The 12,809-nt window shown below is 36.7% G+C and overlaps 2 protein-coding genes across 8 annotated transcripts in view; one reads left to right on the top strand and one right to left on the bottom strand.

Moving 5' to 3' along the window:
* Positions 1-1,896: 1,896 nt before the first annotated feature.
* Positions 1,897-4,960, bottom strand: LOC130445630 (polyadenylate-binding protein 2). Of its 7 annotated transcripts, none has more exons than XM_056781371.1 (5): positions 4,736-4,950; positions 4,302-4,514; positions 3,981-4,243; positions 3,786-3,922; positions 1,897-2,241 (listed from the first exon to the last, which is right to left on the bottom strand). In XM_056781371.1, the coding sequence occupies exons 2-5, from the start codon at positions 4,474-4,476 to the stop codon at positions 2,208-2,210; spliced, it is 609 nt and encodes a 202-aa protein (XP_056637349.1). In that variant the 5' UTR covers positions 4,477-4,514; positions 4,736-4,950; the 3' UTR covers positions 1,897-2,207. The 7 variants fall into 7 exon arrangements, with proteins under 7 accessions (XP_056637349.1, XP_056637350.1, XP_056637347.1 ...); XM_056781372.1 differs by having other exon boundaries at positions 1,897-2,232; XM_056781369.1 differs by having other exon boundaries at positions 4,302-4,545; positions 4,736-4,926.
* Positions 4,961-5,377: 417 nt separating this feature from the next.
* LOC130445530 (ribonuclease 3) overlaps positions 5,378-12,809 on the top strand; it is a 29,904-nt gene continuing 22,472 nt past the window's right edge. Inside the window, exon 1 of the mRNA XM_056781192.1 lies at positions 5,378-5,865. Coding sequence (XP_056637170.1) covers positions 5,501-5,865 — 365 coding nt within the window. The 5' untranslated portion in view covers positions 5,378-5,500. The remainder of the gene's footprint in view (positions 5,866-12,809) is intronic.

The raw sequence follows: 12,809 nt of genomic DNA, 5'->3' as shown, positions 1-12,809 counted from the left end.
CTATTATTCCACTAAATTATGAATATTAGGAAAATTTTGATGAAAAACCCAAATTTTATAGTAAAAATTGAAGAAATACTTATTTCCTGTAATATCTTTACTATACTCAAACGTGGCAACACAGCCTATCAAAAACAAAGAGAAAATTTCTTTTAAACTATTTCCTATAATCTCTTTATAATAATTAAGCAAGACAACACAGCATATACTTAGTCCGTATTTCGCAATGTACAGCAATACATCGATGGTAATGACGTCATGAACATAACTGCCATATTGTGGTACTTCTGATTTGATTTAACCCACACGTTTTCGACTTCACTACTTTTTATTTCAAGAATTGTTTTTTAATGAACGATGAATAAAGGAAATGACAAAAAGGATTTTGTTTATTATGCAAATGTCTAAAAGTGCTAACAGTGATTTAAAAATGAATTGGCAATATTGTAGATTCCTGATTGACATATGACGGAACAATTTTATAATTTGTAAATGTCAGTTTTATTTCTGGTAGTTTCATATTATCGTTTTATTAAAATAATTAGTGGATTTTCTTCTTAGGCTTTGAAAAATAGAATAATTTAGTTTGTGTTCCATTATATTCTAGATCATATATTTTATTAGGGTTAGTATTTCATTTTTGTTATTAGTAAACGAACTATTAGTGTCTTAATAATATCAAGTATTACAAAAAAAAAACAACGAGAATAAGAAGGTAAAAGAGTCATTAGTGAAAAAAAACGTGGTGTTCAAATTATTATTTATTAGTACTGAAATTGTTTTTAATTTCTGCTAGAAACTTGACTTAACCTTATCTTGGCTATTACGTTATTGAAACATTATTTTTGAATGTTTCGCTCTTTGAAAGAATAGACAGAAATCTAGAAAACAATCTACGACTTTTGTTGTGGTCATTAACACTGGAATTAGTGGATAAAAAATAGATGGGATTACAATAAGTGTAGACGTTAAAAAGTGATAAAACAAGAATCGATAACGGAAAATACTAACAAGAAACTGCTGAATTAATAAGAAAACATCATGAAAACGAAGAAAACAGTTTGGAAACGCCATTAAAAAGCAATGGAGAACACTGAAGAAGAAAATGACAGATTAAAAGAAAAAATTGGAGACAAAACTTTACAGGAAATCAGAAGACTAAGGCAAAAAGGAAGAAAAAGACACAAGAGACTCCGAAACCCTTATCAAACTACCTAAAAGGCAAAAGAAAGAAAAGATTATTTGGTTAGGTATTAATTAATATGTATATAGAATATCTTCAGCGGTAATAAAACAATAATGGAAAAAAGCAACAAGAAAGTGCTGAATTGGTATGAAAATATCATAAAAATGTAGAAAACAGTTTGGAAACACCATTAAAAAGCAATGGGGAGGATTAAAGAAGAAAATGACAGATTAAATGGAGAAATTGGGGACAAAATGTGAAAAACTTTAGAGGAAATCAGACAATAAACGATAAAATGGGAAAAATGGACACCAGAGACTCCTAAACCCTCATCCAACACCTGAAAAAGCAAAAGAAGACTAGACTTTTAGTTTAGGTATTCAATAATTAAAATAAATAGCAAATTTCCACAGCAGTAATGAAACAAGAATCAATAATGAAAAACCGAACAGAAAACTGCTAAACTAATGAGAAAATATGATAAAAATGAAGAAAATAGTTTGGAAACGCCATTAAAAAGCAATGGGGAGGATTAAAGAAGAAAATGACAGAGACAAAAGAGAAATTTGGGACAAAATGAGAAAAACTTTACAGGAAATCAGATGACAAATCTTAAAATGGATACAAGAGGCCCCGAAACCCTCATCCGACACCTGAAAAGGTAAAAGGGCGAGAAGATTCTCAAATTAGGCATTTAATAATCAATACAATTATCGAATATTATCATTTTATTGTTTACCTTACATTTAATTCTTTACATCTTCTTAATATTCTTTTAGATTAAATTTTTTTACCCAAAACAAATTTCCAAGATACCTGGAAATTTATTTAAATATTAAAATGAAAAATAAACGTTCACCACCCTCCTTAAATCAAAATTTAGCAAATTAAACACTAATTTTCACTTAAAAGTTTTTTTTTTCTTCTTTCGCGCTTTTTTTTCAATTTTTTTCGTGTATATTTGTTTAACAAAATAAAAAAAAACAATGAGGGTGTGTGTGTATTTTTTTTTGAATACGAATTAATATGGAGCAAAATATCCTCTCCTAAAGCCCCTAAAAACGTAGAGATCAGTCCATTAAAATAACGCTATAAATAATAACAACAAAATAGAAACAACATTCACAAAAAAAAATTAGTGCTACAATAAACCTAAAATATTTTTTATTTTACCAAATTTAGTACATTCTAAACACACTGTTTTACCATAAATTACACTTTCTGGTCCCCCGAGTCGAGTATACGGCTCGAAGGACCAAAAAGTAATTCAATTGTTAGTAGTGGTAGTAGTATGAACATCAATAGGGTTTAAAAAAAAAAAAAAATCAATTATAACCATCAAAATTTGTATATATTTCTATCCAGTCACCCGCAGAATCATAGGAAACCACCTAGACCACTTCGGTTGTCAATATATCTTAGTGAATTTACTAAAATCGATTATCTTTCTAATGAATTGAATATATTTTGTCATGAAATTGTTTCATGGCTTTTTGACACGAACCGACACAGTGTACCATGTCCTGAACACAAGAAAAACTTCAGGGAAACTGGTTACAACCAAATAACATCCAGACATAGCTACCATAAGAAAAAAAAAAAAACAAAATTACCTAATCCTTTTTGCATTTGCACGCATTACGAAGTCTCTATATGCAAAAATGGTCGGTAAAAACTAATTTCATTCCCCATTCAGTTTAATCTAATCAAATTTTGATTCATTTCCATCTTAAAATCAACCAAGGAAGCATTAGAAGTCTCTTTATGCCAAAAAATTGAATTTATTCCATATCCAACCTGCATTTTTGCATTTGCAAGCATTAAGAAGTCTCTTCGTGCAACAATGGTTTGGTAAAAATTGAATTTATTCCCTATTTAGCCTGAACCAGTGAAAATTCAACCAATTTACATTTAATGTCACCCAAGAAGTCAGAAATTAGTAAGCGATACACAAATTAGTTGTCTTAGGGTTGCTTGGTTCATAAAAGAACATCCACGAGTAGCTAAAATGGTACAAAATTACCACCGGGAAGTAGAAATTGCAACTCTAGCTCTGCACACGAGTAATCCAGATAATAATCTCAAACTGGGCTAAGCTGACATAGGACAAAGAATAACCAAATAAATTTTTGCATTTTTATGCATAAAAACGTCTCTCTTTTTCAAGAAATAGGTTGACAGAAGATGAAATGATTCCTAATTCAGCCTGAACGTACCGTCAGGAAATTACAACTCCAAGTGAGCCCGTAATTCATCCAGACACTAACCGCATTGAATATGTGTTAAACGATACAAATTGCAAGGTCAAAACCTTCATTAAAAACAATTTCCATTAAAACTGGGAGCAACACACGATCCAGATGCTATTAGAAACATGGTTTTAAGTATATTTACAAGATATAAAGCGGTTTTCAAAAAAAAAAAAAAGATTATCTATATATTTTCAGTCGAAATGTACGGCTCCTCGCATCATTAATGGATAATTTCCTATATTTCAAATGCATAAACCAAAAATATAAAAAAAAACAAAAAATATTCTCGGAATTGTGCAAATATAAAAATTTTGTTGTTTCTAAGTTGTTTGAAGAAATATAAATACCTTGGTCTACGAGTGGGTCTGTATCCGGAATAAAAACCTCGAGTTGAAACACCGCGACTCCCTCTAAAAGACGCCCGACCCCTCGGCGGTCGATTCGTCGTCGAAATACCCGGTCGGTTAGTCCTTTTCGGCATCACCTATAAATAAAAAAAAATAATTTAAAACAAGATAATATATGGTAGAAACACTTTTTACCTTGATTTGCCTGCCTCTAAATAAGGATTCGTCCATAGCCATAGCCGTTTGTAAGGAATCCCTATCACCAAACTCGATATAAGCGAAACCCTTAGGATGACCATCATATTTGTTGCAAAGAATAGTAACGCGATTAATCGAACCGCACCCGTGAAAATGCGCTTCTAATTCTTCAGCAGTTGCCCCATAATCGACGTTTCCTACGTAAATACTGCGATTATCCACGTCCATCTTTTCTTCTAACGACATATTAAGGGGACTTGCTGTATAATAAAATAACCTTATAACCGAAATCGCGTTAACTATGTGTTAACTACTTACTAAGACCAGGGGGACTACCCATATTCATCTGTTTATCAACTTCGCTCTGGAGTTGCTTCAATTTTTCGGCTTCTTCTTCCATTTCGCGCACCCTCGCTTTAATAGCTTCCAATTCGGGATCGTCTGCGGCTGTACCATCTCCATCTGTATCGTTTAATATGTTTTCGTCGTGCATTCCGTTTGTTTCGTCAAAGGAATCTATGTGATCGTCACCTAAACCCAAGTCTTCGTTATCAGCCATAACCTAAATTTTCATTATGTTTTTAGCATTATAGTTTAGTTCGTTATAAATTGAAACTTGGATGTACTCGAAGCGGTTGAATGATTTTAAAATGACAATTTAGCGAAAATTCCTCAAAAGTGGAGTATCCGAAACTGTTTTTTATGTATTGGTAATAAACGAATGAAAATATAAATTAAAATGGATTACTTACTAATATATATATATATATATATATATTTTTCAACTTTTTTCACTATATATATTTTTTTTTGGCTATAAATTACCGATTTATTTTCACTCACTTCGCGTCCTATTTCTTAAATTAACCTACAAACTAAAGTATCCTCAATGGTAATGGCCGAATCATTAATAATTACAGATAAAAGATGCAAACAAAACGATCTCTACCTCACAAAAAGTAAAACTAACTAAATTATCGAAGCATAGAATAAAACAGTTCTGTAGCAACTGTCAATAGAATGACAGCTGTTTGTAACAGTAGTACCAACAATGAAATAAATTATATCAACCAACCTCGTGAGAAATTTTGTTATAAGAAATTAAAATTACTTTTTGTTTCCTTTTCGAAAATATATAAAAAGGCTTTATTAATCCTAATATTCGTAAAACAATCAATAAAAAAAGTAAATCTATTATTATCTATATCACTGTTTGTCTATAAAAATTTTATTTTGTGCTAGTTTTCCAATATTTCTACCAAATTTGTGTATTTTCAAATCCTGTTTTATTTTTTTTTATGAATATAATCAATTATATGTAATGAGAAAAACATATCAATAGTTGGTTGAATTTAATAAAGAGAATGGCAAACATCTGTCAAGTTAAAAAAGAAGAAGTGGTTATAAATCAGTAGCACCGTTCGCATTTTTATCTTTGTTTAATGTGTGTTTCCAATTTTGAGCTATAAAGGTTCAGTTTACGCAAAAACAATGTTTCGTTCGTGGTCTACCTAATTATGGGCGATCAATGGTATTATGAAAATCTGAATTATCCTCCTCCAACACAAGCGAATAACGTACCTAACCAACAAGTGAATCCCGTTTGTACGCAGTGGTCTCAATCACAAGTATCCCCTAATATACCTTATTATCCTTCGGTACCATCTTACCCACCTCCTCATATTCCACAAAACCAATATATCGCTCCTAGTGTTACATCCCATCAACCGCCATATAATTATTCGTATCCCCAACAGCAACTCCAATATCAAGATTCTGCATTAGCTAACGATTACGCCAAGGATTTAGAAAATTACAAGTATATCAAGTCGAGAATTGGTGAAACTAATAGTGATAGGCCAGTTTACAAATCTAGAGAAAGGTTAGTGCAATTTAGTTTCACTTAATATAAGTAATATTTATCTCTATCTCTAGACAGTCGGAAAATCATTTCAATGAATTATTGTTTGAAGTCTTTTTTACGGCGGATTTATGAAAAAAAAAAATAGAAACTTATATTTATCGTTTTGGCTTTGAATGTTTTTGTAAATTCACTCATTCATTTATAATTGTTTGTAATTTTTTTATAAGTAATCCAATGAATTTTTGGTTAACCGGGGGGAGGCCCCATTCAAGTGTACTAACTAAGGTTATATTGGATGTATATTAGTACTGAATACATGGTACTTATAGATTGTTAACTTTCTAGTCGGTTGAGGTTTTAAATGAAATATAAAATAATAATAATCTAACTTAATTGAACAAATGATGACTGAAAATGCTGTGCCGTAGTGTTACCAAATTTGTGTCAAAGTTTCGTTCTAAAAGTGGTAACTGTGATAGTTTTTTTGAGAAAATTTCTTTAATCGAGACATAATTAATGATTAACTGCAACATTGTACACGTTTGACACAATACAAAATGGCGTTTCATACGAGTTATGTAACTTTTGACATAAAACTAAAAAATACACATTTTCAAAATTTTTTTATGTTAAATTTGTATAAAAATGTTAATTTTTTTATGTTTTTACATTTTCTAACGATAAGATTTTCTCTCGTGTTGAATGGAATTGAGAATGGTAGTGTTAGGTTATATCCAGTGTTGCCAGATGATACATAATTGTTAGATTTTAACGTAAATTTGAACTTTTCCGTTAAAATTTGCATAAATCGATAATCCCAATGTAATTTTTCGCTGTTTAATCTTAGTACATCAAAAATTTACCGTTTTTTTATCGACTGATATAATTTGAACGAGGATTTGATTATTTTAACAATATTTATTCGAAATTTCATCAAAGGTTTTCGATTTAGAGTCGAATCAGTAGTTTTTGACCCACGTCGCGTGATCCATCGCGACTAAATTTCCAAGAACCGACCACCACCCGCGCAGTTCCCTCTCATAACGTTCAAATTTGTAAAATCGTACGTTTTTTTTTTTTTGGCGCACCCCGTATATTGTATTTTTTTTTTCTATAAAACTGCTGTAAAAACAATGATTTTAAAAGAAAATTGATCGAAATCTGATATTTAGAGTCAAAAATTTGGAATTTTCGAAAGGACCGATCATTTTAAGTTTGTTTCAATCCGGTTAGTCAGGACCGTACTCGGAACTGTTATCGGTTATGATATTTTCGTATCGAAAAAAAATTATTTCTATTGTGGTTTTAATAACTTAATTCATGCGGTTCTTTTTTCCAAAATTTGAACGTTTATATAAGAAAAACACGTACAAATAGTATTATTCAAAGTTTCGCCGATATGAAACTATGAAAATTTTCCATCTTTCCGGCAATTCGTCGATCCCATCCCAAAAGAACTGCGCCAAGAACGAATCAAACCAATTTTTGATGATATCCTGCTCTGATGTGAACCGTTTTCCGGCGAAAGCGTTCCGCATCGACCGTAATAAATAGTAGTCAAAAGGAGCAAGGTCCGGGCTATAATACGGCCCATCCACTGTTTTCCGGATAGTTTTTAACCGGAATAGCGACGTGGGGTCGATTTTTTACGCTAGATGTTGTCGTAACGGATTAATTTTTCATAATCGGTAACGATCCTATGCAAAAATGACGTTGCAGCGGCATTTCGGACACGCAAAACCGTCTCTCGACTTGAGTTTATGCGAAACCCACGTCGAATGTTTATCTTAATCGAGTAATATTTCCAGTTGTTCGTCTACAAACTTTTTTGGCTGTCCGGGACGTTCATCATCGCCTTCCAAAAACCCGAAATTCGACATATTTGAGCGTTAGTTACGCGCCATCTGTTATCGAACCGCACGAATTAAGAGTATCGCGCGCGGAACGACGAAATTTTGACTAAAACGGTTGAAAGTAATGAATTAACGGAATTTTTTTATACAGCATGGACCCGAATGGTAACGGCGTATCGGCGCAAAGCTACGCGGCCGATAGGAGCAACTATTTCGACGGTAGCGAAGACATCGATTTCGTTTACGACGATTGCGACGCCCATCCGAACGAAATAGCGGAATTGTACAGTTACACCGAACACGAAGATCTGCATTTGAACCTTTCATCGTTCGAAGATCAATTGGAAGAATTCGATATGCCCCAATTGTGGAGGCAGCTCTCCCCCAACAAAAGGCGCTCGGTCATTTTGAAGATACTCGATCAATTGGAATCGAGCGACAAATGTAAAAGGATGAAAGGCGCCAGATGCATATTGTACGTAGCCCAAGGTAGTTGGTTGGGCGTGCAGAGCGATACCGATCAAATCAAATTCGCCAAAGAAAATTGTCTGTTGTTATACGAATTGGGGGCGTTCGATTCCTTCGTCGATCTATTAAACATGGAAATAGAAACGAACGAAACGTCGATCAGCAGATCATCGGTGTGCATGAACGATTCCGAAGATCTGAGAATCATTTTATCCGTCATGTACACCATAGTCGAGGTGATAAGGAGCGAAAAGGACAATCGTCCCGACGTCTATCGATCCTTTCGATCGGACGTAATCGACGCCGAGGATTTCCTGATCGCGAAATTGTTCAACATGTTGACGAAATTTTGCGCGGGATCCTCGTCGCATTTCCCGATAAAGAAAATTCTGTTGCTGCTGTGGAAATTGATTTTGGTGGCGCTCGGCGGCGTCGACGCCGTCGACGCCCAGCGGGCGGAAATCAGGAAAAAATTCGATCTGCCGCCGTTCGACGAGGATTTCGCGAAAATAGTGCGCGAAATGAGGCCGTCGTCGCCGCCGGCCTTCCCGCCCGACCTGCTCGAAGACCAAAACCAAAGGCGAAAGAGGAGTTTGATGAAACAGAGTAGTTTGGAGGACGGCGGCGAACCGCTAGACATGGAAATGTTCGAAACCGATCAAAATTATATGAAATACAAAATCGGTTCGAAGCAATTCGAAAGCTCTTTCGTCGAATCGGCGAAAACGGCGAAATTGCCGTGGAAACCGAAGGCGCATCGAAACGAAATCAACGATTTTCTAAATACGGCCCGCGAAAAATTTCTGGGTTACAGTTTGGAAGGCGACGAAACTACGATGTTCGGTCTACCGAAACCGATACAAGACAGCGTCCGAATATTAAATCGACACGTTTACACTTCGGTAGCGGAATTACAAATAAAAAAAGAAGAACGAATCAACAAGAATCCTCTAACTATAAAAGACGATATCGAATCGTCGTCGGTGGCGGAAACGTTGTATCGGACGCTATTTCCCAATTTACCCCAATACATGATCTGTCTTTTGAAAATATTATTGGCGACGACGTCCCGCGCCAAAACCGGCAACGAATCCATAAATATATTGGGCGATATCCTGCCCAAAGAAATGCCCTTGACCTCCTTCCAATCGATGAAATTGGGCATCGACGTCAACCGACACAAAGAAATAATAGTCAAAGCCATATCCGGTATATTATTGTTGCTTTTGAAGCATTTCAAACTGAATCACGTCTACCAATTCGAATTTATGTCGCAGCATCTGGTATTCGCCAATTGCATCCCACTGATAATCAAATTTTTCAATCAGGAAATTATGACGTACGTCAAAGCGAATAACGACATACCGGTGTTGGATTTTCCTTCGTGCGTGTTGGGAGACGGTATGGAATTGACGTCGACCATCGAGATCGGTTGCGATACAAAATATTGTTGGAGGAACGTTTTTTCCAGCATAAATTTATTGAGGGTGTTGAATAAATTGTGCAAATGGAAAAATTCGAGGATCATGATGTTGGTGGTGTTCAAATCGGCGCCGATATTGAAACGGGCGTTGAAAATACGACATTCGATGGCGCAATTGTACGTATTAAAATTATTGAAGATGCAAACGAAATATTTGGGTAGGAATTGGAGGAAATCGAATTTGCAAACGGTCAGTTTGATTTATCAAAAGGTCAGGCATCATTTGAACGACGATTGGGCGTACGGAAATTTCCTCGACGCCAAACCTTGGGATTTCCAAGCCGAGGAAATCACTTTGAGAACGGCGGTCGATAAATTTAATAATAGAAGATATATTAAAAATAACGATAACGAATTCGAACCGATCGATAATAGTTTGAACGGCGTTTTGGGACGCGATTACGAATTTTCCGAAAGTTTTAAAAAAAACTATCAACTATGGTTGGAGGACGAAGTATACAAAAACGAAATTGATTGGGATCAACTCCTTTAAATATTAAATATACACACACACATATCACCACACACCCCCCCCCCAATATAATATCTAACTACAATTGAACCCCTCCCGTTTTAAAATAATCCCTTTGCGAAAAAATTTGACACCCCGTACACGCCTTACGACCTCTAAAAACGAGTATAGTCGAACGCGCTCCCATATTGTCTCTTAGAATCGGAAATTCACTGTTCGGTCCGCAAAAATGATTACCCGATGAATAATTTCACGGTTGTTCCAAAAAAAGTCGGTCGAAATTGTCCGGGACTCGAAATTTTGATACCGTTCCACCGATTACCGTCGGGTTTCACTCCCCCGTGTCGATTATCCGCTAAAAACCAGTTGCGCCACGTCACCAATGTACCTTTCGGAATCCGTTAACGCCAAATATCATCGCATATATATCGATTGCCATCTAGAATCCGGTAGAACCGAGTCGTCTCATCCCTTGTGTCGATTACCACTTAAAATCCGGTAGCACCAGGTCTCATTTTCAGTATCGATTCCCACTTCGAATCCGGTAGCACCAGTTTCTCTAATCCCTGTGTCGTTTAACCAGTTTACCACCTAGATTCCCATAGCACTAGGTCTCAACATCAGTGTGTCGATTACCACTTAAAATCCGGTAGCTCCAGGTCTCATTTTCAGTATCGATTCCCACTTCGAATCCGGTAGCACCAGTTTCTCTAATCCCTGTGTCGTTTAACCAGTTTACCACCTAGATTCCCATAGCACTAGGTCTCAACATCAGTGTGTCGATTACCACTTAAAATCCGGTAGCTCCAGGTCTCATTTTCAGTATCGATTCCCACTTCGTATCCGGTAGCACCAGTTTCTCTAATCCCTGTGTCGTTTAACCAGTTTACCACCTAGATTCCCATAGCACTAGGTCTCAGCATCAGTGTGTCGATTACCACCTAGAATCCGATAGCTCCAGGTCTCATTTTCAGTATCGATTCCCACTTCGAATCCGGTAACACCAGTTTCCTTAATCCCTGTGTCGTTTCACCAGTTTACCACCTAGATTCCCATAGCACTAGGTCTCAACATCAGTGTGTCAATTACCATCTAGAATCCGGTAGCACCAGGTCTCATTTTCAGTATCGATTCCCACTTCGAATCCGGTAGCACCAGTTTCCTTAATCCCTGTGTCGTTTAACCAGTTTACCACCTAGATTCCCATAGCACTAGGTCTCAACATCAGTGTGTCAATTACCATCTAGAATCCGGTAGCACCAGGTCTCATTTTCAGTATCGATTCCCACTTCGAATCCGGTAGCACCAGTTTCCTTAATCCCTGTGTCGTTTAACCAGTTTACCACCTAGATTCCCATAGCACTAGGTCTCAACATCAGTGTGTCGATTGCCACCTAGAATCCGGTAGAACCGAGTCGTCTCATCCCTTGTGTCGATTACCACTTAAAATCCGGTAGCTCCAGGTCTCATTTTCAATATCGTTTCCCACTTCGAATCCGGTAGCACCAGTTTCTCTAATCCCTGTGTCGTTTCACCAGTTTACCACCTAGATTCCCATAGCACTAGGTCTCAACATCAGTGTGTCGATTACCACCTAGAATCCGGTAGCACCAGGTCTCATTTTCAGTATCGATTCCCACCTCGAATCCGGTAACACCAGTTTCTCTAATCCCTGTGTCGTTTAACCAGTTTACCACCTAGATTCCCATAGCACTAGGTCTCAACATCAGTGTGTCGATTACCACTTAAAATCCGGTAGCACCAGGTCTCATTTTCAGTATCGATTCCCACCTCGAATCCGGTAGCACCAGTTTCTCTAATCCCTGTGTCGTTTCACCAGTTTACCACCTAGATTCCCATAGCACTAGGTCTCAACATCAGTGTGTCGATTACCACCTAGAATCCGGTAGCACCAGTTTCTCTAATCCCTGTGTCGTTTAACCAATTTACCATCTAGATTCCCATAGCACTAGGTCTCAACATCAGTGTGTCGATTACCACCTAGAATCCGGTAGCACCAGGTCTCATTTTCAGTATCGATTCCCACCTCGAATCCGGTAACACCAGTTTCTCTAATCCCTGTGTCGTTTAACCAGTTTACCACCTAGATTCCCATAGCACTAGGTCTCAACATCAGTGTGTCGATTACCACCTAGAATCCGGTAGCACCAGGTCTCATTTTCAGTATCGATTCCCACCTCGAATCCGGTAACACCAGTTTCTCTAATCCCTGTGTCGTTTAACCAGTTTACCACCTAGATTCCCATAGCACTAGGTCTCAACATCAGTGTGTCGATTACCACCTAGAATCCGGTAGCACCAGGTCTCATTTTCAGTATCGATTCCCACCTCGAATCCGGTAACACCAGTTTCTCTAATCCCTGTGTCGTTTAACCAGTTTACCACCTAGATTCCCATAGCACTAGGTCTCAACATCAGTGTGTCGATTACCACTTAAAATCCGGTAGCACCAGGTCTCATTTTCAGTATCGATTCCCACCTCGAATCCGGTAGCACCAGTTTCTCTAATCCCTGTGTCGTTTAACCAATTTACCATATAGATTCCCATAGCACTAGGTCTCAACATCAGTGTGTCGATTACCACCTAGAATCCGGTAGCACCAGGTCTCATTTTCAGTATCGATTCCCACCTCGAATCCGGTAACACCAGTTTCTCTAATCCCTG

Source organism: Diorhabda sublineata, chromosome 6, assembly GCF_026230105.1.
Source record: "Diorhabda sublineata isolate icDioSubl1.1 chromosome 6, icDioSubl1.1, whole genome shotgun sequence".
Lineage (NCBI taxonomy): Eukaryota > Metazoa > Arthropoda > Insecta > Coleoptera > Chrysomelidae > Diorhabda > Diorhabda sublineata.
The sequence above is the reverse complement of the archived record's forward strand: the minus strand, read 5'-3'. Positions and strand labels throughout refer to the sequence as shown.